Raw genomic sequence first — 27,676 nt, 5'->3', positions numbered from 1 at the left:
CCCGGTGGTCTGGTACCGTCTTTCACTAACCCCCGGTGGTCTGGTACCGTCTTTCACTAACCCCCGGTGGTCTGGTACTGTCTTTCACTAACCCCCGGTGGTCTGGTACGTCTTTCACTAACCCCCGGTGGTCTGGTAGTCTTTCACTAACCCCCGGTGGTCTGGTACAGTCTTTCACTAACCCCCGGTGGTCTGGTAGTCTTTCACTAACCCCCGGTGGTCTGGTACAGTCTTTCACTAACCCCCGGTGGTCTGGTAGTCTTTCACTAACCCCCGGTGGTCTGGTAGTCTTTCACTAACCCCCGGTGGTCTGGTAGTCTTTCACTAACCCCCGGTGGTCTGATACAGTCTTTCACTAACCCCTGGTGGTCTGGTAGTCTTTCACTAACCCCCGGTGGTCTGGTACAGTCTTTCACTAACCCCCGGTGGTCTGGTACAGTCTTTCACTAACCCCCAGTGGTCTGGTACCATCTTTCACTAACCCCCGTGGTCTGGTACCGTCTTTCACTAACCCCCGGTAGACTGGTAGTATTTCACTAACCCCAGGTAGTCCGTCTTTCAAATGCACTTACCTTCTTCTCCAGAGTCAAGAAGATAAGATTTGAATTACCTCTCCAGCTGTGCGTTCAGTTGAAAGCTATCCGGCTGCAAATGGAAGTGGATACGAACCACTAGCCTAGCTAAAAACTCAGAGAGGGGTGTTTTTGGCCAACAGCTAGGTTAGCTGGTCCATATCCGCTTCCATTAATTTGTGGTAAGCTAGGCTAGCTTGCAGCCAGTCTCTACTGAACACAGAGAGGAAATTGTCTGATTCTGGAGAAGACGGTAAGCACATTCCCCATAATGTTGGCGTTGGCTGTGATCACATTAGACGCCTTTTTAAAACACATATTTTTTCTATTGTTTTCAATGGTTTTGTCACGACAGGCACAAGTCTCCTCCAAACTACGCGTCTCACGTTTTTGCGGCTGCACTTTTCCGGGTGCTCTCAGTTGAAAAAGTTTTGAGATGATGATAAACAGCAACGCCTGGATGTAACTTGTCTAACGTTAGCTGAGGTAGCAGCGGTAATGTATGTAACTTGTCTAACGTTAATCAGTGGTATCGCGCCCTGTGCACCTTCTCTATGAACACCGCCGCGCCTCGCGTTTGAGCACAAGAAGGCGGCGTCCAGCCTGATCACGGCCTCGACCCCCAGTAGTACGGTACTGTATCAGGCATGTCAAAAAACTACCAACACTTACTTCATTTTCAAAGTTGTACTCATCATCATAGGTCAGTTTCTTCATGACTGCCAGCATGATCGCCTGTGGAGCAAAAGAGTGCAGGGTTAGCACGTGGGTTTCCCTTCTACCGGCAAGCGGAAATAGATTTCCAAGGCTTTTGGTCTAGAGATCAATCTCACCTCTATGCTTGTCTTCTGCTGGTCTGTCAGTTGAGAAAGCTACGAGTAAAAGAGAAACCATTGTTATGAAATCCAAGTCTTTAAGAATATGACCAAGAGCTCAAAAGAGGCTGAAATCCATGTTTACTGTTAGTGGGTGGGGTCCTGTGTGGACCAAATCTACACCTTGGCTATGGACCAGTCCTCTTCATAAGATTCCTTCATGCTATTAGGCCAATCTGACACCTTTGAAATTAAAACAGAAATCCCTCAAAAAATTATACATCAAAATAATAACAACGTCCTCGACTTATCCCGACCCAAGAAGTATTTACCATGATGATAGTGGCCATAAAATAATGGAAATACCATTATTATCATGGTTTCAATTGGATTATACCATGGTATTATTTAAAGATGCTATAAGTGGTATTTCTTTGTTAAAATAAGTACAGCTCTACATTGCAACAGCCATCACTGATATAGAGTGTCTGTTCAGTAACATGAGACGCTCAGTCCCTCCACTCTGCAGTAAACACAAAATACATTTTCTGGTATCCCATTCTCACTTTATCCAATCAGGAGAGAGAACCCTTGATATGCTTTGTACTTATTTCAGTTAATCTTACCAAGTAGGGCTGTACCGAATGTCATTTTTTAAAGATTTAATTTTTTTTAACTAAATCCTCAATTTGAATAAAGTGATTAATCTGATTAAATTAGTATTTTTGTTTATTAAATCAACTATATTTAATGAATATAACTCATCAGTTTCATCAAATATAAATAATCCAATAAGGGCACGGTTGGTACGAAAGTGATGGTGACGTCTTATAGTATAATATTAGTGTAGCCTAAACTTTATCTGCAACTGTGAAGAAAACCCCCATTGGTTTAAACAGATTGAATAGACATACAATTTCTTTTTCGAAGCATTCGGTACAGCCCTATTACCAAGCAAATTTGCTTACTGCACTGGCTTCAAGCTCATATTAGCTGATTTTATTTCTTGTTTTTGCAGTGAGACTGGATAAAGTGGGAACTGGATTCCAGACATTTTATTTTGTGTTTACTGCAGAGCAGGAGGGACTGGAGAGACCCATGTTACTGACCAAACACTTTATATCCGTGCTGGCTGTTGAGTGTAGAGCTGTTTAACACTTAACACTTTTAACAAAGAAAATACCACTTACAGCACCTTTAAGTGTTACATGTTACAAATAAGTAATAAGTGGTGGTGATGCCTAACAGTTACCATGGCGGTATCACGGCAAATAATTTAAACAACGGCAGGTACCATGGAAAACCTGAAACGGCCCATCAAACTACCGTGATGATACTGTTCTCTAAGGTGCCTCTCCTCCCCCCCCACACACGCCGCCGACCTGTTTGAGGACGTGCAGGTAGTCGTAGCAGAAGCCCACGATGTTGGCCGAGATGTCGTCGTCCTCGTGGACCAGCAGCTGAAGCAGCAGGGGCACCTTGGCCTCCACCGCCTGCAGCGTCTCCGCGGCGACCTTCACGTTGCCGGCCTTGGCCAGCTTGGTCCAGCTCAGCACCAGGGACTGGCCCATCCCGTTCACCAGCCGGGAGAACTTGGCCAGGAAGTCCACGTCTTCCTCCTTGGGGGAGGGGGTTAGGGGGACCGTTAAATAACTTGCGCATCTGGGAAAGCGAAGTGGCAAACAGGAAGGGGACACGTGACCTTTTGACCCGTCCTCTCGCCTGTGGGAGTCGGTGTGTGGCTCTAAAGTGAACTCTGGACTCTCTGATAACGGCAGCGACAGGCTCCTTCAGTGACGTACAAATATTATTGCCAAAGCAGCACATTGCAATCTAGTGTTTGTGCAAAGTGCTCCGAGAGTAACGCAGTGTATCGGTACAGGGCTTCCAATAAGACGGTGCTGAGTCTCATCTTGCAATAAAGAAATACTTGTGCGGTCATTTCCTGCAACTTAAAAACATAATTTCAATAAAATAGCAAACACAAGGTTAAGTTCCAAATAAGTTTAACTTATTTAAGTACAGTGTATTTTTTTGTATTTTATTTTTTAAACAAACACATAAACAAACATGACAACATAAAATTAGATATACAAGCATTAACACTTTGATCGCCATGGTTAAATTCATAATTTACCATCCCTAGTCAGCTCTATTTGTCTATGGAGAAGTTCCCCTTCTTTGCAGGGCTATAACTTTTTAAATTCTATTGCTAAATTGACATTATTATGGCCCATTCAATGTCCTATATCCATTGTTCAGGGTGTATCAACGTTATACTTTTTCATTCACATATTCATACTAAAATATGGTCTAAAGTATAAGTATGTTTTTATCGTTTTCTGCAGCTTTCTCCAGAACTTGATTTATAGCCCCAAATGCATTATATTGATGATCAAATACAGTTTGGTAGCGATCGGTGCCAGACAAAATTTCAACTGGAGGTACTTCTAGAAGTTACTACGTATCATCTGATGATGACCGGATGGGCGGGGGGTCGTTTATAATTCCGTGGGCAACGTTATATCATTCACCTAGTGTGGGTCATATGATCATCAGAGCAGTTTATATGGAACACGTTAGAAAATAACGCTGGATCTTACCATATCTTCCTCGCGCCGTTGGACGATCAGCTTGGAGTAGACTAGACAGTTTTCGATTATGGGATGTTGATTTAGATTAACCATTTCCAGGTTGTATAATACTATATACGTCCAAATAACGTTGTTTATTGAGTTAGGGCGAGCGATTGATTATCCTGTGTGTCGAGACGGAGTCCGGCTGACGATCGCGAGTGCCCGGACGAAATATGGATGAGCACTTCCTGTTTGGCGCGTCACTTCCTGTTGGCCGATCTGCCACCAGATGGCGCTCTTGGACCGTTAGAGAGTTGAGTGGAGATCAGCAGTATATCTCAGGACCCCGGAGGAGAAATATGATTTCGATAACAGATTTTTGAAATATTGATATCAAAGACGAGTTACGGCGTCTTCGGCAGAATGAGCATGGCTAGGAAAGACGTCCAAAGGCGTTTTCGGCGACCATAGTGTTAATTAACAGTGCACATCCAATGAAATCACCATTTAGATAAATGTCTTATACAAGATATACACCTAATACCCTACACACACATGCTCTCGCTCGCCCCCCCCCCCCCCCCCCCCCAGACCCCCCATTGGATAATCCATCCATTATCATTCACTCCTAACCAGGCACTACCATTATATGCTAGCTTTTATTCTCTCCACCACTTCTAACCACATTGTCATTTTGGATTCATTGAGACCCAAAATTCTTGCTGTAGATATTTCTAGATAAATCACATCGAGATATGTAAGAATCCAGACCTTCCGGCAAATTTTTTCCAGTTGAAACCATCGTGATGCTATCAGCTTTTTAGCCGCTGTGATACCAGATAAAACCAATCTCTTTAGCTGTATAGGTACTGCACACTCAAAAACATCATTCAGCAGTAATACAGAGGGGTGTACAGGTATATTCAGAGTTAAGAGATTTGATAATTGCTGAGTCACTTCTTTCCAGAATATCTCAACTGGTGGGCAGTCCCAGTACATGTGCATAAATGTCCCCTCGTCCCCATTTGTACATAAGGAGCATTTGGAGTCTTGTTTAAGACCCATTCTGTTCAGTCTTATAGGAGCCAAGTATGTCCTATGAATATAGTTAAGATTGATTTGTTGATGGTCCGGGTTCCTTGATGCAAGTCGAACATTTGCCCAGGCTTCTTGCCAATCAAAATCTATTTCCAGGTCTGGTATATCCCTCCTCCAGACTGAGTCTAGGTGGAGGATTTCATACGAGGACGTTAGTAATTGATGATAAAAATCTGATACAAAACCTCTCGATGTCTCTCTTTCATAGAAGAATTTGTGGTATCTGTGGTGTACAATTGGTATCCTTAATGGAACACCGTGAGCCTTCAAACATAACAATAACTGCGCGTAAAAATAATATGTGGAACTGGTGAGATTACATTTGTGTATTTCCTCATAACTACAAAAACCCTGTTTGTTGAAAACATCTCCTAATGTGTGTATGCCCTGCTTTTCCCATCTAGGGAATCTTATAGGTCGTTTTCCAATCAGGAGTGCATTGTTATTGAATAAGGGAGTATGAGTATGCCATTTATGTGGGTTAGAATATTATTTTTTGTGTTTCACGCCATATCCGGATCGCATGAGTAATAATGGGGCCAAATTTCAGTTCGCATTGCTTAATTGATAATTTGGTGTATACTATGTCCTGCAGTCTATGTGGTGCTACTATATTTACTTCTAAATTTCTCCAGGATACTGATGCTTGGGGATCAAACCAGGTTGTCAGTGGTCTTAAAGTGTACGCCTTAAAATAGTGGAAAAAATCTGGAAATGCCATACCTCCGTCGGCTTTGTTTCTCTGTGCAGTGGATCTTTTTATACGTGGTGGTTTGTTATTCCAAATAAATTTGTATGCGGAAGAGTGTAATTTTTTCCAGTAACCATCTGGAGGGGGTAACGGTAGCATTGAGCTGATGAAGTTGATTCTAGGTAAGACATCCATCTTAACTATTGAAACCCGTGCCTGTACTGAGTTTTTAAGTTGACCACCTGTCAAAGTCGTATTTGATTTTATTTTGGATTTCTATGTAATTGTGCTTCACCGTTTGGCTTATGGTAGGGAATACTTCAACTCCCAAACATCTAAAGTGTTTATCCATTGGTATTTCTTCTGGAAGAATTATATTTTTTGCAGGGGCGTTAAGTGGAAGGAAAGCCGACTTTGGCCAATTTATCTTAAATCCCGATAGGTCGCCAAAGTCATCAATCAACTTGAGAAGATGAGGCATTGCATGCTGGAGACGCTGGGCTCGTCAGTTCGAGCCCAGCGCTCCACATTTGCTTTCAGTTTAGCTGGTCGTCCGTACTAATACACATGGGCCGTATTAGGGGGTGGGAAACTGATGGGTGGGGATCGGGCGTTGTGGACAGCGACTCCTACAGGTCGGTTGGTGCGCCTGCGCAGTAGAATCAGGAAGTGTCGGGGGCAGCGTGAGCCTCCCACGCGTTACTCCTCGCCACTGAGAGATCGAGCTGCGCAGGTGAAAAGATGCGACTGCTGTTACCTCAAGTACCGGAGGGGACTTGTGCTATGTATGACTTAGTCCACATTGCAGCCGGCTTGTGGGAGGCAAGAAACAGCGTCCGTGACAGGGGAGGGTTGAATTGGATGATACGAAATTGGGATGGGAGAAAATATGGAAAATGGGAGAAAAAGTGGATAAAAAAAAAAGAAGATGAGGCATTGCGGTGTTAGGGTTTTGCATGAACAGTATTACGTCGTCCGCAACTCCGCATATAAACTAATTTTGTGTTGTGTGCCCTTGATTACGATTGGTTCTATGAATTGGGATTGTCTTATATATTGTGCTAAAGGTTCTAATGATAAATCGAATAGTCCGGGACTAAGAGGGCAACCCTGTCTAGAAGAGCGTGATACCGGAAAGATTTCAGAGGTGAATATACCTGTTGTAATCATGGCCGATGGGTCTTTGTATAATACTTTAACAATATCAATCCGGATGAACTAAAGACGTCATATGCTTTTGAAGTCTGATGGCTAATACCTTAGACTAGAGTACAGTTTGATATCGGTTCCGAGGAGGCTTAAGGGTCTATAACTACCGCACTCGGTGGGGTCTTTGTCTTTTTTAAGGAGGACTGTTATGAGTGCAATATTGTCGTTCTTATGGAAGTTCCCCTCCTTGACCGAGTATAAAATCATATTAAGTAATAGGGGTCCAATTATGTCCCAACATGAGAGGTACATTTCTGGTGGGATACCGTCTCTTCCAGGATCCCTACCACTTTGCATTTCGGATATGGCCTTCCTGAGTTCCTCTAGTGCGATAGGTGTTTCTAACTGTTTAGCGTCATCCTCTGAAAGTTTGGGGAGGTTAATTTGATTAAGATATGTGTCCATTTTGTTTTGATCGAAGGTCGTTTCTAAGTACAGTGTATACGGTTGCAGAATAGTTTAATGTTGAACACGAAAACACACACACAGTGGAACAGAGGACTGTACAAACAGTTTTTAAATTGGCCCCAAGCTTTTACAGTTTGGTGGATTATGATTCATCAATTATATCGTAGAAGGATCTTCCGATCAAAATAGGTTTAATAGTAAAAACAATTAATACATAGTACATGTGGGTTAAATGAGCTTCGGTGAGAGGAGTGCTCTTCCCTGGCCAGCTAGGAGAGAAGAGACTGCGACAATTATCTTAAATATAGAGAGGGGTGGGGGCAGTAAGCCCTTGGCCTCTCACCTAGGGACTAGGTAAACTGTAGGCCCCTTAAGTAACCTCGTTCCCAGCTTTATCTCGAGAGATAAAGCCTGGTAAAGCACTACGGCCGAAAGTGTGAATCGGGTAGAATGTCCCGCCCCTGAAAGCTGCCTCCGAACGGACCAATTCACGACACGGTGCTCATGAAAATGCACTCCCCCCAGAAACAAGCTCGTTATTGCCACCTCACGATACTACATGTACAAAAGGCTGGGAGATTTAGGAGACTGTCCATTTAGACACTCGTTTATTTGTCACGGCATACAAGCATACAGTGAAGACTCTAGCAGTTGTGTTGAAAATGTCCGCTGATAACTCCATTGTCTTGTTTTCGAGATTTACGAGCGTCTGCTTGTTTTGTTTCACTGGGGACTATAAACAGAACTGGGGGTGCCCGGAAACAGAAAGCCTGTAGCCGGTATTTCTGTATTTCCGATTCACACTTTAGGAGGCATAGCTTTACCAGCCTACCCCTTAAGCCCCACCCAACAAGCTGTAAACCCATCAAGCCCCACCCAATAAGCTGTAAGCCCATCAAGCCCCACCCAACAAGCTGTAGGCCCACCAAACCCCGCCCAACAAGCTGTAAGCCCCTCAAACCCCACCCAACAAGCTGTGGGGCCCATTCTGCAGGAATCCCCTATCGCACCTAGGTGTGAAATAAGCTATTGTTTGGGGCAACCAAAAGGATTCCTCGACAACTGCTTTGTAAACACATGGGTGGCGCTGTCGCGTCATCATAGTGGCGCTGCTCCCCTATACCATTGTTTAGGGAAAGCCCTGTGGTATATTATTAGGGAGTACCTTTTTAAAAAAAATTTATCATGTCAATGTCCAACTCTTAATTTCTGATACCGATATCAACAGATACCGATATATGCTGGGTTTCCCCCCCCCCAAAAACGGAATAATTTCAGGTAATTAACATTACATATCTATTTTTTTTAATCTACTTTTTCTCCCATTTTCTATTTTTCTCCCATCCCAATTTCGTATCGTCCAATTCTACCCTCCCCTGTCTCGAACGTTGTTAGGCCATGCCTCCCACAAGCCGGCTGCAATGTGGACGAAGCCTTGCATCACGTGTCCCCTCCGGTACTCGAGGAAGCAGCAGTCGCATCTTTTCACCTGCACAGCGCAATCTCTCAGCGTCGAGGGTCTGCGTTTGGAGGGCACGCCGCCCCCGTCACTTCCTGATTCTGCTGCGCAGGCGCACCAACCGACCTGTAGGAGACTCTCCACAACGTCCGATCCCCACCCATCAGCTTCCCACCCCCTAATACTGCCAATTGTACCAAGCTGATAGCAATGCGGAGAGCTGGGCTCGAACCCAGCGTCTCCAGCATTGGTGGTGAGCGCCTTGCCCACTGCACCACATAGCCGCCCTAACATTACATATCTCTTGTCGTGGAATTAACAACATTATGCATACTTTTGACAATAAATAAAATAAGAATTTATTCTTACTTGCTTGCCTGGGTAAATAAAGGTTACAATTTTTGTTTAATTAATAATATCGGACATCCCTAGTTAATACCTAAAAGAGTACAATACCTGTTCCACGTTGAAGAACCCGGCTGACTGCAGCACTTGGCACAGCGACTCCACCAGCTTGGTTTTATCCACGGGATCCATCCCCTTGTTGATGATCTCAAAGAGGCAGTCGCACGCCTCCTCTCTCAGCTCCTTCACAGACATCTGACTCAGGAGCAGGTTCACAAACCTGTAGAGAGATCACAATTGAGCCATCTCAAACACCCGCCATCTTTTCTTGATCCTCCCATCGCAAACCCCCGCCCTCTTTTCTTGATCCTCCCATCTCAAACCCGGCCCTCTTTTCTTGATCCTCCAATCAGAAGGAGGATCTGAATCAAGAAAATAGGGGCGGGGTCAATTATGTATCTACTTTACATCTCAACTGCACTAGTTCCTTTGCAAGGGATGACATTTGATAAGAAGTGATTAGAAATAAGAAGGAAATGCATTGAGAATTGATGTGGTTTAAATGGCTGGCTGGGCTCTTTATTGTGACTTATGCCTAATTCATATTCAGACATCAAAGTGGTTGCAAATGTTGTGCCTACCGCGGACGCTTACATGCAGCTGGCCAGAAATGTAACTGTGCGTCAAAACAACGCAAGCTGACTTGGACAGAGCAGGGCTGTGATTGGCTTCTGCCCTGGGCTGTGTTCCTCTGACGTACTTCAATTATTTACCATTTATGGTCGGAGCGTTCCATTATCAATCGTGAATAACTACATTACAAACATGGATCAAATCGGAGTTGGTCATATTAAACTAGTCAAGGCTATCAGAGATAGAATATGTATTTCAACACAGATCTATAATGACATGATAATATTTCCCTCACACGTAAAAGAACGTTTCCCTTTGGGCAACTGAGAAGCACGTGGCTGAGACCTGATGCCATCATGCATAGATTGTATCACGTTGGGTCATGCATTGCCTCATTCCATCATCTCATGTAGGACTGGGCACGTTCAGTGCTAGGACAGAAGGAGCACGTTCAGTGCTAGACTTAAGACTCCCAAGATGTAGCACTGAATGGCACAGGAAGTCCTTCATTCCAATAGCCATCAGACTTTATAATGCATCACTGTGCCTCTGCCTCACTGCATCACTGAGCACAGGGTGACAGGACTATCTTCCTGGACTTTTACTTTTAGACCGACATAGTAAAATTTTACACTTACTGTATATTTTTACTGTATATTTTATATTAGAATGTAACATAGGATATGTATATCCCGGTCCCGGACCATATTTTATTCTTAGGCTTATTTTTATTCGTGGCTTTTTGTTTACCTAAATGTTTACCGTTTACTGTGAGCGATTTGTAGTGCCAAATTTCCCTCAGAATAGAATAGAAATACTTTATTCATCCAATCTATCCCTTTTCTGACGTTTATGTGCACGGAAAGTGCTTCATCGTGCCGGGTGGGAATAATTGGTTATTTCAAGAAGTAAGTGTAAGGTAGAGTGGTCGGTCGTCTGGTAATCTGAAGGTTCTCGAGTCAATTCCGGCTCCTCTTGGTAGCGTGCCTCCGCCATCAATGTGTGACTGTGTGAGTGAATGGGTGAGTGTGTGAGGCATAGCCTTGTAAAGCACTTTGGATAAAAGCACTATATTAATACAGTCCATTTACCATCCCATTTTTTTTTTTTTTTTTATTGATATTTTTGTACAAATCTTTCCATTATTCACAGTGTATCTTTTCACAGCATAGTATCCAACATCCAAGATTCGCCTTTTTCGTTTTTGTAGCAACATACAAAACATGTAAGAGACTCATACAAACACATTAATAACTGACATGGAAATTAAAAAAAACATACTATACATTGTGCATATACATCCCTGTTATATATATATATATATATACGTCATACGCTACATGTAGGCCTTTACCATCCCATTCTAAATAATGTCTAGTGCCGTTCACAATGACAAATCATGGTTTGGTAAAGCTACAATGCGTCTGGCAACAACCAATGCCCATGTTTAATTTATTTGACAAGTCATGCAAAACAGTCATAATTATGTGTTCTTTGAAAGCTATCCAGCTGCGAGTTATCCCCCCAGGTCAGAACCAAACAAAGCAGCAATAAAAGGAAAACAGTTATAGGGCATATATCCAAATGCATTAATAAGCCTGTTGGACAAGAATGTGCAAATCCCTTGTGTTATTTTTGGACCGAGTATGATTTGTATAAAACGGATGGCTTGCACCCAAACTGGAAAGGGACCAGGCAACTGGTATCACATTTTACCAACCATATAGTTTTTAACTCTTTCTGACACACATCCCAGCAAGACCCCAACAACCTCATCTTCATGTATTACATACCTTGTCATTTAATTTTGTTGTTTGTTTGATGTGTGTTTTAATTATGTCCCTTACTTGTGAATAATGAATATGTATCGTCTGTCTCTTTTCCATTTAATTTTTTTGTTCCCTTTCCCAGTTACCCTTCGAGTGGCCTTTTTGTCCTCTCGCCAGGCCGTCACTGTAAATACAAATTTGTTCTTAACTCATTCAGAGCCACGCTCCCCCTTTTTGACCAAATTAGGGCTTGTATGCCAGCGCTTTAGTCAATGGGAGGACGGGGATATTTGCAAATGCTTAAACTATATCTTAAATTATGGCTATGGGTCTAATACACCCGTCGCTTATCAATGACTTGCTTGCAGTCAACATGTACGAAACGGATTGTTTTATGTTTTTTCATCTGTACATTTCCGTTTTATACCGTTTTGAATACGAGTATAGTTTGAGATTTCTAGTAATTCCAGAAAAAGACACAATAATCGCCCTTTAGTGGAATACACAAAACAGGTAATTTTTCGGCTGATTTATGAATCGTTTTCAAATAAACGCTAGATTATCGATAGTATATGTGTCCTCATGTACGAAGAGAAGCGGGGTCTAAAAAATCGCTTCTCCGTACTTTGGTTGGCGCAAACCTCAGGCATAACAAAAATAATGGTTCGGTTCCGGTTGCCGACCGACCGTGCCGATTTAGGTGCGACCCAATTTATTTTATGAGTTTAAAAATATATATATTAAAAAAAAAAAAAAAAATTATATAAAATTTCATAAAAATCTTAGTCAAACCTTTAGTATTATGGATATTAAACATGCTGGCAGAGTACATGCATCCATGTTGTCGTGAACATTTTAATTAAATAAATAAATTCCCTATCCATAGTCGCCGTGGGAAGATAAAAAAAAATAAAAAATTCCCTACCTACTCTGGCCTTAACTGACAACCAACAGGAAACAAACAATTTTTTTGTATGCCTCACACACACGCTCCGATGGCGGAGAAAGGAACATCTGATTACCCCAAGATTCGTAACATAAAGGCCTTACCTCACATCTGATGTCATGCAAAAAGATTAATCCAATTCCTGATCACCATTCCAAATATCGATTGCGTCCATTGATCCAACGTTATAGTCCAAAACACATAATCCACGATGCTCCCAGTGGGGGGACTCAATGCAATAGTATCCAGCTGCATGCCCGAGAAGTAAAACCTGGACTGGACTTATTTCTTTGATGCACAGTCCCAGCCAATCCAATCCAATGATGTGCAATACCATCCGGGAGACGATAGGCGGCGGTATTTGCCCTTTGCGAGCTCAGACCCATTCCCAATGATAACGTCAGGCTGGATGGATGAAAAATGAATAGATATCGCTAATAAAAGAAATAACGATTAAAACCCGACTATACTCGTGATTGGCACGCAAGCGATGGCGAGTTAACCCGACTATACTCATGGTTGGCACTGAATGGGTTAATTTACCTGCCTGGTTAATTAATCAAATCTGATAATAACAGCTCTTAGCGCTGGATTTGTGCTGCATCTTTTTTGGAAAAAGCAGCGGCTCAGCAACTCACAGATAGTCTCTCGTCCAATAATCTGCGTGAGCCTCATCCATGCGGCTTCAGAACATTCAATAATCTGCGTGAGCCTCATCCATGCGGCTTCAGAACATTCAATAATCTGCGTGAGCCTCATCCATGCGGCTTCAGAACATTCAATAATCTGTGTGAGCCTCATCAATGCGGCTTCAGAACATTCAATAATCTGTGTGAGCCTCATCCATGCGGCTTCAGAACATTCAATAATCTGTGAGCCTCATCCATGCGGCTTCAGAACATTCAATAATCTGTGTGAGCCTCATCCATGCAGCTTCAGAACATTCAATAATCTGCGTGAGCCTCATCCATCCGGCTTCAGAACATTCCGCAGTGCAGACACCGCTCTGACAGAAGTGGTAAATGATTTACTACTCGCTTCAGACTCTGGCTCCGTTTCAATATCAGTGCTGCCTCTAGACCTCAAGTGTCGAACATGATTGATCACCGCATTCTATTATAGGGCTGTACCGAATGTCATTTTTTAACATTCGAAGCTTCGATTGAAGTATTCGAACGAAGCTTCGAATGTCTATAAAAAAACAAATTTACTTCAAAAAATATATATATATATTATTATTATTATTTTCTTTTTTAAACTAAATCCTCAATTTTAATAAAGTGATTAATCTGATTAAATTAGTATTTTTCTTTTATTAAATCAACTTTCTGAATATAGCTCATCAGTTTCATCAACAATCCAATAAGGGCACGGTTGGTATGAAAGTGATGGTGACGTCTTATACTCTTATGTATAATATTATAATATTAGTGTAGCCAAACCCCCATTGGTTTAAACAGATTGTTTGTTTTTTATTAAAAATTACAAATTTGAATGTTGATTTAGAATTTGAATGTCAACATTATGATCGAAGCATTCGGTACAGCCCTATTCTATTAGATTGCCTAGAATGTTATATCGACACTTCTGTCTCTCCTGGTTTAGATCATACTCATCTGACAGATCTCACTTTGTTTTGCACAACAACTGTTCATCAGACCACATGTGGGTCAGTTAAGGTGTGCCACAGGGGTTTGTGCTTGATCCTATTATTTTCTCCATGTTGCCTCTTGGTACATGAATCAATCGTTACAAACTAGGTTCCCGTTTCTAAGCAGATGATACGCAGCTTTACATCTCCATTAAGCCCTGATGCTGTCATCAGCTGGTGAAGCTGGAAGAATGTTTTCTAGAAATCAAACGTCATCCAACGTCTTCCTTTTAAATGTTGAAAAAACTGAAATGCCAGTTCTCTGTCCAAAGCGGATTAGAAACTAATTCTGTGATCTCACTCTTGTGGAACCTAGCTGGTTCCAAAATGTCACAAAACCCTTGTATTAGAAATCTCTGTCCCATTTTATCCTATTCTTTCTTTTGGAAGACATTTTGACGATATTACAAAGACTGCATATTTCCATCTACAAAATATTGCCAATATTCCTCAAATGCATGGCTGATGCTGAAACAATTGTTGACTCATTTGCTCAACCAAGTGAAAAACAACTGCTGATAAGGATGAGAGCATTTTACTTCCAATAATCCAACTGAACTACTTGAAATAAAGAAATAAATATATATCTGGAGAATATCTTGAAAACCAAGTGGGCCACTAGAAGATCATTTTTGCTTGTTTGGTGAAAATCCCTGAAAGCGGCTCAATTTGTCTTCGGACAAGTGAAATAATCTCACCCAGCTGGCAGATTTGTTCCTCTTGAAGAAAATAAGATTGTATGACTCAATAAGAGACTAAATCACATGTTAAAATGGGTGTGCGTCTCACTGACCGGTCGTTGGCGATGAGGTTGAGGTCGATCCAGGACACGTAGGCCCCCACCACCTCCAGACACTGGCAGGTGAGCTCCGGGTGGGACTGCTGGTAGGCCTGCAGGATCTGGAACCAGGACTCCACCAGGCTAGGGATGCACTGCTCCCGCATGGAGTCTTTGATCAGGCTGTTCCTGCGGGTCTCCTAGAAGGACCAGGACCAGGATTAGTCAGGAAGACAGGCAGTCTCGTCACACATAGTACGAATTCACTGTACTCCGCAGATCAATATTGGACTAATATTAAATTTAACATTATTACTTTTACACAATAGACCCGAGAGCATGAGGATGTCTGTATGTCCCACATTCCACTATAAACAGCAGCAGGATCTGCTAGTAAGCTAGTTAAGAACCGCTATATCCAACTCCGAACTAACTGATCTGCACCTCCGGATCTACTGTAGTTTTTGCATTTGCTTTTTGTTATGAAATTATCACCGCTCTAATCGTTGGCTTTGTTAGAACAGACATTTTCCACGTTGGCGCGTTACCGAGCTAAATATTTAAGATTAGTTTATTAAGGACAATGCAAATGAATGAACATAATTTACATGAGTATGCATAACATCACAGCATGATGGGGACGTAAATATGCCGGGAATAGCACAGGGCTCATTTTCACCCGTAGTCCTAACATAACAAACACAAAACGGACCTTACAACGTTCATTCATAAAAACTGACATCACTAACATGACCACACTAACAAGACATTCAGTCAGTACAACATCACCAACATCCCTAATGAGTGCATATTTGGCTGTAACAGCCATTTCCTGAGTTGGCCCCTAAAGGTGGACAGGGTGGTACAATCCCTTAACACATTGACGACCGCTGGGATGCGTCTAATATAGTGGTTGAGGACCAGCGTTTGTCAACAGACCGGTGTCTTTTAGTACAGCTATATCTATACTTTATAGTATTGCTATCTGTCCATTCTCATTGTCAATTGAGTTCATAAACCGTCCCTTCAAAATGGCTTAAAGAAAAAGAAATGCATCAATAGGTTGTCATTTTATAGCGCCGTGAATATGAGCATTATAGCGGGTTTTGTCTCATATTTTCTGGAAAGCTAGTTATAGGGCTAATAGCTGCTAACGTTATATTCAACGGCATTTCCGTTTTACATATCGCTGCTGTCGGGCCAAAACCTCATAACTCCATTTTTTTATTTTTTTTTTTATTATATAAATCAACTCCGTAGATCATCCTCCATATGTGTGTGTGGGTTTTACAAAGTTTAAACAATGGGAAAGCATTAAACCGATCATCTGTCTAAACCTCCTAACTCTATTCACCCTCAAATCTGTGTTCATTTTTTTCATCTGCTGAAAAGTTGGGTTTTTGGAGTTATGAGGTTTTGTCCCGACAGCAGCGATATGCTAAAGAAATAACTCAAACTGCATATGATCGGGGCTGTCCAAAAGCATGTATGCATGAAAGGGGGGGGGGGGGGGGGGATGTCGTTTAGTATTATTGATTACCATTAACAGTGTCCGTGTAACTAGCCACATTCGCTAACCGGCTGGTTGCGTCTCATAGCAAGCTCTGATCCGGCTGTAATTTAGGTGAAAAAGATCTTACCGTGAGCCAGTGGGATACCCCCGAGCATTTCCCCGTTATTGATCGGCATCTGGTAGATCGATATGTCCATTGGCTGATGATAAATCCCCTTATTCCATGGTGAAATCTGCGATTCGAAACATAATCCACGGTACAGGATGCTGGTTCAGGATCCGGGTACTATGAAACTCCACAGGGCATACTGCAGTGGAGCGATGGCGCCCCTAAGAGGATCTGGCCGGTATTGCACATTCTCGATTTCACAGACTAGGGAATATATGCAGTGCCGCTGAGCGACCTTGACCCGGTTATTAACACTTTGATCGCCATGGGTTAAATTCATAATTTACCATCCCTCGCCATCTCTATTTGTCTATGGAGAAGTTCCCCTTCTTTGCAGGGCTATAACTTTTTAAATTCTATTGCTAAATTGCCATTATTATGGCCCATTCAATGTCCTATATGTATTGTTCAGGGTGTAGCAACGTTAAACTTTTTCATTCACATATTCATACTAAAACGCGGAAGCATGAACCGGTTGGTATTAAAATACAGGCGGACCAGAAGGCTGTTCCATGTTCCACTTCCCTTTATCGATAGAACATTTTTGCTAACTAGCTAGTTGATGGTGAAGTCAGTGTACACTGCTTTAGGGAATTAGCATTGACTAGTGGCTTCCTGTTCGCTTCGGGATTGATTTAGGATGAGGATGTGGTACTCTTTTAGATGTCCCATGGTCTAGGCTAAAGAGTAATGGCGACCAAGGTTTTGCGGTGGCTGCCCCCGAGTTGTGGAATAGTCTGCCACTACAAATCCGGTCTGCCCAGAGCCCCAGACCCTAGAGATCTTTAACACTTTGAGTGCCACGGACGAGAATTCTCGTTATTTCATGCCGACCGTTGAGTGCCACGGACGGGAAATCTAGTTTATTTTTTTATTTATCTTTTTCCCCCTCCTTTTTCCTCCGATTTTCTCCCATCCCAATGTTAGTCGTTATGCCAATTCCCAATCCCCTTCCTGGTCGCTGCGCACTTACCCTCCACAGTCGGTCTGGGAGAGTGGAGGCTACCACGTGCTTCCTCCGACACACGTCCAGCCAATCAACCGCTTCTTTTCACCTGGCAGCGCGGATTCTCACTGAGAGGGCGTAGCGTGTGGAAGGATCACACTATCCCACTCAGGTCCTATCCGCGCTTAGCAGGCGCCCCGACCGAACTGTAGGAGTCGCTGTTTACAACGACCCGGACCCACCCCGCCAGCTTCTCCCACCCTCTAATACTGCCAATTGTATTAGTGTGAACGGCCAGCCAAGCTGGTGACAACTCCGGAGCTGTGAGCGAATCCAGCCGCTCCGGGGACCGCCCTGGGAAATCTAGTTTTTAATCGTTTTTTTTATTAGCGATTTACATTCATATTTCATCAATCTAGCCTCCCGTTACCACTGGAACTCTCTCTGAGCTCCATTGGGAAAATACCGCCCCCTATCATCTCTCCCTGTGGTACTGCAGCCCATTGGATTAGACTGAATGAAAAGCATGGGGGGGGGGGGGGGGGGGGGGGAATCCTGCTTCCTCATTTTACTTCTCAGACAAGTCACCCAAGACGATCGGATTCATTCTGGACCATCAGAACAGCGTGGAATCGGTGTTTCGACCACCCAGCGTTGGATCAATAAACACTATCGATATTTGGAATGGCAATCAGGAATTGGAATAATCTTTTTGGAGAACATCTGATCTGAGGTAAGGAATCTATTTTACCTAGGCCTGCCACGATAACACATTTTGCTGGGCGATTAATTGCCCCCGAAAATATCGCGATAAGCGATATTATTGCGACCGGTTAGAGAATTTTTTTTGAGAAATTTATTTCCCAAAACTTTTATTTTGAAGCCCACCGCTCCGTCTTTTCCGGTTTTAGACTTTTATTTTGAAGCCCACCGACCGGACCGGAAGTATTGTTGTTGTTGCGATTATCCTAAGCAGAACATATGAGCCGACAACATGTCTCGTCCGGTTGTTTTTGAGCTAATAACAAATGTTGAGATTGTTGGTGAACAACTAACTTTAGGTTAGTTTTAACGTTAGCTACTAACGTTAGATGCAGCTACTACAGGCAATCAACGATGAGGAGGAAGCGTCAAAGCAGTATATAATAGAATAGCTGTGGTGCGTAGGCACTGCAGCACGACTCGAAACTACCGGTGTGTTATAATAAATTAATTCGTGTTTAACTTGTCCCCGTGTCCAGTCCTTTGACCAGCCCCACCCGTTCATTGTAAACAATGATGCATGTAATTGTATTAACGTTATTCTGTGTTGTACTTGTAGCTATGCTATACGTTGTATTTCGTTTGTTAGCTAATGTTGTTAGCATGGAATGAGAATCAAAGCTCTATCTTTCATCTTTATTTAGCAGTCCAGTTTCTCCGGGCAGTAGCGAGTAACTACTTGGGTCTAAAAATAGCTAACGTTACACTACAAATAATGCTACTTGGTTAAAAGGAGCCACACTATTGAGAAATGTAGTTAAGCTGTGGCGTTGCCCCACGGGGCTCCCGTGCTGTACTCTAGTAACGTCAGCGACCCGCCTCCCAACACGGACAGTGACTGACAAGCGGCACTGGTTCCGCCTCATTAAAACAAACGCGCAAATAGCAATTAATCGCGCCCGTCAAAATCATTGCATTCATTTTAATTATCGCAGCAATTAATCGATTTATTGCTTATCGCGGCAGGCCTAATTTTACCAGTCTTAGGATAATCAGAGCTTTTTTCACAGAGATATCATGGTGGGCCCTATGTGCGTGTGTGCGATCAGGAAATAAGATATTCGATTTTTCAGCCCGCTTCTATAGCGTGCATAAATACACATATACTATCGATAATCTAGCGTTTATTTGAAAACGATTCATAAATAGGCCGAAAAATTACATGTTTTGTGTATTACAGTAAAGGGCGTTTATCACAGAATCTTCTGAAATCTTCTGGAAGTTTCAAGAAACTAGCGTTTTTCAAAATGGTATAAAACGGAAATGAACAGATTAAAAAACAATCCGTTTAGACAATGTTGACTGCAAACAAGTCATTGATAAGCGACGGCCAGATTAGACACATAGCCATAATTTAAGATGTAGTTTATGCATTCGCAAATATGAGAGCGCTATCATTGAAGTGGGTGGTGGCACGCAATGAGGTTGAGACGGGGAGGCGTGGCATCCAAAGTGTTAAGTCATGGCTGAAAACTAGCTTGTTTTCATTGGCTTTTTGAGGCTTGTTAAGCCATACATCCCTGGTCTTGTTGTGACTATTTAGTGTATTTATTTGTGCATTTTATATCGTATTTTAAATATGCATGTCTCTTTGTACTGTGAAGCACTTTGGTGCAACGGTTGGTTTTAAATGTGCTATATAAACAAAAGGTGACCTTGACAGCAAACCAGGTGCATGACATTAGTTAACACCTGGTCCACAGCAATTACAGCAGCAACTTTGTAAGCATGTTCTCCAGCCTAAGGCGGACATGGTGAGCAAGGAGCAGGGAGGGCAGAGAGGGAGAGCGGTCGTCTTGCCTCGGCGGAGTGGAGGGTGTCCCGGTCCACCACCTCGGCGTCGATGGCCATGAGCGTGCGGAGGTAGACGTCCACACCGTGGGGGTTCAGCCCCACCAGCGACAGGATGTCAAAGAAGAACTTGGGCCAGAAGGTCAGGTACTCCATGACGAAGGTCAGGGCAAACACCTGGGCCGCCTTGTTCCTGATGAAGGGCTTCTCTGGCTGAGCATTCATCAGCTGGTGGTCAGAGGAGATATGATGACATTGCAAATAGGAGGTTATTGATTATACTTAAAAGCAGGATGACATTTTTCAGGAAACAAGTCTTATCCGAACGTGTATGTTTGTTCGAGCATGTCGTTTCATACATTGTTGCCAGTTGGTGAATCATCTTAAAACACAAGTTTCACTTCGGAACAACGATAAAGCATGCATTCTAAACAACCAATCTACACTTAAGTTGCACAATCCCAAGCTCCACCCCGCTGCCAGAGAGTTAGGATGGTCAAGTAGCAGCCGGGCGTGTGACCTAAACACTAGATCTTGAAAGCGTTGCCGCGCTGCAAAGCAGTGTTCCATGGTGGAGAGTTCACGGAGGAACGTTATTAGTCTAATAATTCAACCCAATTCATGATACCATTTCAAAGAGTCTTAAATCCTGCATCTTTAAGTAGGTTAACTGTGTGTACAAACAAAGACATCTCAATAATTCAACATTAACGTACAGACTGGACTATATCTAGAACTGTCAAGTGTATAAAATGTACACCAACCTGACACTGGAGCCATTTCATCAAGGTCTCTCTGATTAGCTGCTGTTGAACGGCACTAAGTCCAGCATGTCTGGAACAGAGCAAACGTAAATCCATAATTTATCTTTCGATAATGTGCATCGCTGTAAGGGTCTAATTTCTTCTTCGTGAAGAAGAAGAAGAAGAAATATGTATAATTCTTAAAGTGTATTGAACTTCTTACCTGTACTTGATCTGATGCTCCAGGACTTGGAAGCAAAAGAACTTCACATGGTCGTCACTGAAACAACGAACAGTCCAATATAAGACTGACACATTACATCATAGATACTATATAAACAAATAATTACTGTATGTTTATTTGCATAAACACTTCAACCACAAATTTAATCTCTGATGTCTTTGTGTAGTCAAATTCAAAGATGTCATTTTGAATCCAATTGTGTTTAGAGGTCGATACTGATGAGGTATGAATGAACCGACACGTACTTGTAAATCCCTTTAACCAGGGCCTCCGCGCAGACTTCCCAGGCATCCTGAGACGCCTTCAGCTGCTCAAAGTATACCATGGCCTGAGGACAACACAAGGGACACAAAGAGTCAGACAAAGCGAGATGAGAGACAAGGACAGGAGAATAAAAACAGCCTGCCTGCTGAATCTCTAGACCGAGGCAGAGGGTGGCGGCGCTAGCGCCCAAAGCCAAGGAGCCTACCGGCGGCAAGGCCTACATGCAGCTGGACCAAAAAGAATTCCGTGCGCCGGGGCAACGCAAACAACGTGCAGGTATGATGGTCTAGCTAGCAGACATGGAGAAAGGAGCCGCAGCAGCCTTCGTAGAAGTATAATTCAGTGCCTTCGCACCTAAATTTTTAACTTTTTTGTTGCAGTTCTTTTTGGTTAGGGACGGGTTATGCTTCACATTGCCAATTGACAAATGGATAATACTCTAAACAAAACCATGTGATCATGAGGGTCAGCCTTTAGTTTGACATCATTAATCATCATTATTATCATACAAACATATGTGAAGTTTTCCACTTAGACTTGCAGATTCAGATTATTTTATTGTCACCACTTTTTTTAAATGTAGGCCTACATATATTCAGAAAAACTGTAAAAAAAAGTAGCAGCAATGTGTGGGTTTAATAAGTGTGCTTGTGTGGTGAGTAAGTCACTTTAGGTGCTTTTGTGTGTATGCTCATCATGTGATAATAATTCAGGTATATCCGTCAGTAGTCTGTTTGCCCGGTGGATGTAGCTGTTCAGTGTTCTCTTGGAGGTGGACCCGAGACTGCAGTACCGCCTGCACAGACGGCATGAACTCAAAACAGTTTGTGGTTCGGGTGGCTGAGAATATACCCGTATGGTGGGTAGCTCGCATTCGCGGATCTTTTTTCGGCCATTCACACTACTCTCTCCTGTGCTTGAAATGTTACGAAATACTCCCCATTTTTCAATTCACTGTTGGTGACTAAATATACGCTCTAGACTAATGTCACCCGCGACCGAATAATGCATGCAAGGTATTTGTTTAGTGTCACAACATTAACCTGGCCATTTCAAACTCCCTACCAGCGGAAATGATAACCGATTGCTTTCACACCTCATAAGGAACCAGGGTACACCAGGGAACTGATCGTTACATTAATACACACCACTGGACTATATATTTGTAGATACAATCACAACTCTTCATACCTCACTGTTCATACTTCTTGCACATTACTGCTAAATATTCCATCCTGTAAATATTCAACACTATTGTTATTTTTATTCTAATTAGTGTGTATACCTGACCACATCGTGCAGTTGTACAGCCCTGGCCTAATCCCATTTTTATAATTATATTCTATTGTGCTTCTATGTTCATTTAGTTTATATTCCATTTTATTCCACCTTTTTATTCTACCATAATTGTCTGTCCGTTACTGTCGCACCAAAAATAACCAAATTAAACCAAATTACTACTTGGCAATAAAGACGTTTCTGATTCTGACATGGAAGCAGACCGAGACCACCTCGAACAGGTGGACCAAGGTGCGGTTGTTTGGTTTGCGGACAAGAGTTAAATTTCAAAACGAACCGCACCCCGGCGGAAAACGATCCGAGGTTTGATTCTAGCTCGTGTCCCGGGACTATTCGCGAGTGATCGGACCGAATTGGAATGAGCACCAGCTTCGGTTTCCGGTTTCCGGTTTGGGCAATCCGCCGATCGGCCACCAGATGGCGCTCTTGAACCGCTGGAGAGTTGAGAGGGGATCAACAGTAGATCTCAAGTCTCCGGGGGAGAAATATCACAGATATTTTGAAATATTGATCTCAATGACGTGTTACGGCGTCATTGGCAGAATTAGCATGGCGGGGAATGACGAGTTTAGGCGTCCTTGGCAGGGAAAGTGTTAAGACAAGACTTTTTTGTATTACAAGTTTTCTGAAATTGTATGTTTAAATATGCAAATAAGGCATGATCTACTTAAATATGCACTAATTTGCATATAATTCCAGGACAGAAATCTGAACATTGGATAAAGCCAGTTTCAAAATTATAGTTTCATTTTGTTGACATATTAGAGCCAAAGGTTATTACAGAGGGGATTTTGGATATCTCTTTGTATCACTCCATAAATCAGAAAATACTCCATTCTATATGAATTGAAAATGGGGGACCTGATGTAAACAAGACAAACGTCTTTCTCAGGTCTGCATCCCCTTAACAATTGTGTGTATTGAGCCGTACTGTATTGTACCCATTCTGCAATCTGTTAAATAAAGTTTTCATTCATTCCATTTTTATGGTAAAATATATCCATATTTCGCCATGTTTTTAGGAATAGAATGTGATATAAATCAGGGTATGAATGCGATAAACAAACCCTTCTGTAAATACCTTCAGAACATAGATATGAATAGAACTGGAAGGTTTGGTGTATATGAGTGCTACTGAAGTGGAGATTTCTGGCTCAGAGTATGAGGAAATACTCTTAAAACTGATTTTTGGGTAAAAAACGCCTTCAAAGTTCTGTATTGTGTGCACATTTATGGATGAAATAACGCAAAATGAAGTAAAATAAACAACTAAATGTGTGTTATTGACGTTTTATTGTCACTAGTTTCATAGAAGACATGTTTAGGAAGCCAAATATAACAAAATCTCAAAATCAACAAAAAAAATTATATTTGCCTATTCACCTGGGGTGTCTCGCCTTAATCTTAAAAAACCTGAAATGCAGCAATGCTGTGAAATTCAACCATAAATTTAAATGTTTTATCAGGCATTAAGTCATTCCAATCTGTCTGTGATACGCATAGCTCAAAGTGACAGGGGTTCAGCTAATTAAAAAAATCGCACACTGCTCTCATGTAGCAAGTTCACTGAAAATGGAATACGGGGGAGAGCATTACATAAGGCCTTTGAATCTAGGGTTACTTACCAATTATAGCTGATATATCTACCATATGTTTGAAAATACTTTTGAGAAAAACACTTCCTGAAGCTCCCCAATGACAGGGATGCACCGATACAACAACATACGATACAACAACACCAATATTAGATATCAGGCAGCATACGCACGCACCTCCAGAAAATACAACAAATCAATTAACTTAAAGGGAAAACTCCAACATTTTGGGAAATTAGCTCATTTGCCATCTACACTGGAGTTAGACAAGAAGATACATACCTTTTTCTTCTCTGTGCATGCAGTAGGAGTAGGAAGACGTTGGGAACTAGGCTAATGGAGGAACCTACTTCCAGTGAATGACGCTAAGCTAGGCTAACGGTGCACGACTTACTCCTACTGCATGCACAGAGACGAAAAAGGTATGTATCTTAATACTCCAACATTTTGGGAACCCTGGAGTTAGACAAGAAGATGCATACCTTTTTCTTCTCTGCATGCAGTAGGAGTAGAAAGACGTTTGGAACTCGGCTAATGGAGGAACCTACTTCCAGTGACTGACGCTAAGCTAGGCTAACGGTGCGTGTCTTCCTACTCCTACTGCATGCACAGAGAAGAAAAAGGGTATGTATCTTCTTGTCTAACTCCAGGGTAGATGCCAAATAAGCTAATTTCCCAAAATGTTGGAGTTTTCCTTTAATAATAGAAGGCTAAACCAGGTATCCAGGTAACAGTATCCGAGAATCCCAATAATAAAATTCAATACCAACAGCCATACAACTTGATTCTCTGCATTTTTGCCACAAAGAAAGATGTCACATCTCTCTAGCATTGGAACAATTGATCTTGATAATTTTTTACTAATGATCCCATATATTTTTCAGTAAAAGCATGTGGATCAGATCGGCACTATGTATCGGCTGAAACTTAGGGTGTTTTCACACCTGTAGTTCGTTTGCTTTGTTCCGATTCAGGGAGACAGGGACTATAATGATACAATGTTGCACTTGTCCCTTAGTTCGTTTGTGTTCACACGGCTGTGTTAACAGCGGACCAAAACAAACGCACGCGCGAGCAAACAGTCACTCATTGGTCAGATTTTGGGGTGTGCCCCCCCCCCCCCCCCTCTAACCCTGAATCTCCGCGTCACATTGAAATCGGGGAGGGGAGAGCGGGGTGAGCATATGAATGAATGTGGATGAGAGCCGTGATGTAAGTGGTTCTATACGGCTGTGGGGGTGCTGGAGACATGATCGAATAGACTTGTATCCGCCTGAATCTCCTGAACATGGCGTGAGTCATTCCTAATCGATCAGAACTAAATCGGCAGCGAAAAAGCCCATTTTAAAGCACCTATTCCCCATGCACATATTGCCCACGGAGTCTGGACGATGCGAGATGACGCACGAATGAATGTGGACTGTTCCATCAGAGGTAGGCTTGGGCGGTATGACGGTATTACGGTATACCAGGGTATTTAGAAATCCCGACAGTATTGAAAATCAATACCGGCGTCAAAATCACAGATGTGCTTCAGTTTCTATTACAGTGAAATGGAGTTGTGTAGTGCACACACGCGCCAGCAGAGGGCGAGACCAGTCCTCACTAGTGGAGCGAGTGTATCACAACGGTGTTCACGTTTTACGGTAATGTTGCGACAGTGCTGTGAAAATACCGTAAAGCGTTGTGACGCGAGTTGGTGTGTGTTGTTGTGGTGCACTGGTGGAGCAAGCAAATAATCCGTCTCTTATTATATGTGAACTAAAGAGTACAAGGTTTACACAACAGCCCCCACCCGCTTTGTTATTGTATTTGTACCTCAGCTGTTTCTCCCTCTGTGAGCTTGATTAACTAGCGTTAGCTCACGTTAGCTAGCGTTAGCTCCGCGGCTAATATTAGATTACCCTGAACTAAATCAATGACTAGGTTATAAAGCATTCGAGTAGTTTTCACTGCACATAGAAGTAGCCAAACAGCGGGAGCATTTCGGGAGCATATGACCAAAACCCAGGCAATTTCGAGGCCTTAAGGAATCATATAGTCTGCCATGGCTAGGCTACATGCTAACGTCGATAGTAGCACTAGATGCTGCAGGCTTCTGGCTACCATTCTGAGAGCTAACGACGTGATTTGTTTACTTGGTAACACGGGTTGCCCCCCCCCCCCACCCCCGCTGATGAAAATGAAAGTCATACCGTCATATACCGTATACCGGGGTATTACATCAGCAAGGTATGACGGTGTGAAAAAAATGATACCGCCCAAGCCTAATCAGAGGTGGTGAGCTACAGACCGCTGCACTTAAACATATAAATATAAACATATAAATATAAACATTAGTCTACCTGGAGACTCAATGAGGTAATTGTAGATGTCGCCATAAGACGCGTCTGGCCATTTAGTAGGATAATTTTTTCATTATCCTGTTCGGCTGAAAGGACACTGGCCACCGAAGCTCCCCCCTCTGATGGAACAGTCCACATTCATTCGTGCGTCATCTCACGTCGTCCAGACTCCGTGGGCAATCTGCGCATGTGCATGGGGAATGTGCTTTAAAATGGGCTTTTTCGCTGCCGATTTAGTTCTGATCGATTAGGAATGGCTCACGCCGTGTTCAGGAGATTCAGGCGGATACAAGTCTATTCGATCATGTCTCCAGCACCCCCACAGCCGTATAGAACCACTTACATCACGGCTCTCATCCACATTCATTCATATGCTACGGCAAGTGAGTTGTGTCGGTTTGTTAAGTCGATTGCATTCTCACAGCGTACGAGTCGCGTCGGGTTTGGTTGGAAGTGCGCTGAGACCACCCTCTCTAGGTGGTCTCGGCCCGCTTGTTTTGTTCCGCAACAGAATGGGATTGCTGTGTTCACATATGTCCAACTGAACCGAAATAGGGGGTCAACGCTTCAGGTTTCGGAACAGCTCCAAACGAGCTAGGTGTGAAAACGCCCTTAAAATCTGAATTAAAAGTCAAAAAGTGTTATTGATGCATCCCTGCTTGATGATTAAGTACTTTATCTAAAAGCGGCAGCAGAAAAAGAGAAAGGATATAATTCTCAGAAGATCTACCACAGACTGAAAGAGAGAGGCATAGGCATAAGAGGGAGATAAGAGACTCACCCGCTGCCTGTATCGGGCATCAGCGTTGGGGTTCAGTCCTAGCAGGGCCTGCTCGTCCATGATGATTGCAACGGCAGACTGGCAGGCCATTCGTGGGTTAGCTTGTCTCCACAACAGGTTCACTCCTCTCTGCTACCATCAAGCGGATTACAAACATCTACCGAAACAAACATGAAAGATTCAAGAGATGTATTTTGTCATATGCGCAGTTAAACAGATACACCATACAAATGAAGATCTTACTTTGCTAGTCCACCCTTCACAGAAAATCATA

The 27,676-nt window shown here is 42.7% G+C and overlaps 1 protein-coding gene across 3 annotated transcripts in view; it reads right to left on the bottom strand.

Moving 5' to 3' along the window:
* xpot (exportin, tRNA (nuclear export receptor for tRNAs)) overlaps positions 1 to 27,676 on the bottom strand; it is a 60,372-nt gene that overhangs the window by 26,712 nt on the left and 5,984 nt on the right. For 2 of the 3 annotated variants that reach the window (XM_084330796.1, XM_084330797.1), the window contains exons 2-12: positions 27,403 to 27,559; positions 21,364 to 21,446; positions 21,098 to 21,154; positions 20,896 to 20,965; positions 20,141 to 20,359; positions 14,966 to 15,150; positions 9,285 to 9,453; positions 2,770 to 3,006; positions 1,571 to 1,630; positions 1,406 to 1,444; positions 1,245 to 1,307 (exon numbers count right to left, since the gene is read on the bottom strand). In XM_084330796.1, coding sequence (XP_084186922.1) covers positions 1,245 to 1,307; positions 1,406 to 1,444; positions 1,571 to 1,630; positions 2,770 to 3,006; positions 9,285 to 9,453; positions 14,966 to 15,150; positions 20,141 to 20,359; positions 20,896 to 20,965; positions 21,098 to 21,154; positions 21,364 to 21,446; positions 27,403 to 27,492 — 1,272 coding nt within the window. In that variant the 5' untranslated portion in view covers positions 27,493 to 27,559. The remainder of the gene's footprint in view (positions 1 to 1,244; positions 1,308 to 1,405; positions 1,445 to 1,570; positions 1,631 to 2,769; positions 3,007 to 9,284; positions 9,454 to 14,965; positions 15,151 to 20,140; positions 20,360 to 20,895; positions 20,966 to 21,097; positions 21,155 to 21,363; positions 21,447 to 27,402; positions 27,560 to 27,676) is intronic. The other variant, XM_084330798.1, reaches the window with a different exon arrangement.

Source organism: Notolepis coatsorum, assembly GCF_963971535.1.
Source record: "Notolepis coatsorum genome assembly, chromosome: 15".
Classification (NCBI taxonomy): Eukaryota; Metazoa; Chordata; class Actinopteri; order Aulopiformes; family Paralepididae; genus Notolepis; species Notolepis coatsorum.
The sequence above is the reverse complement of the archived record's forward strand: the minus strand, read 5'-3'. Positions and strand labels throughout refer to the sequence as shown.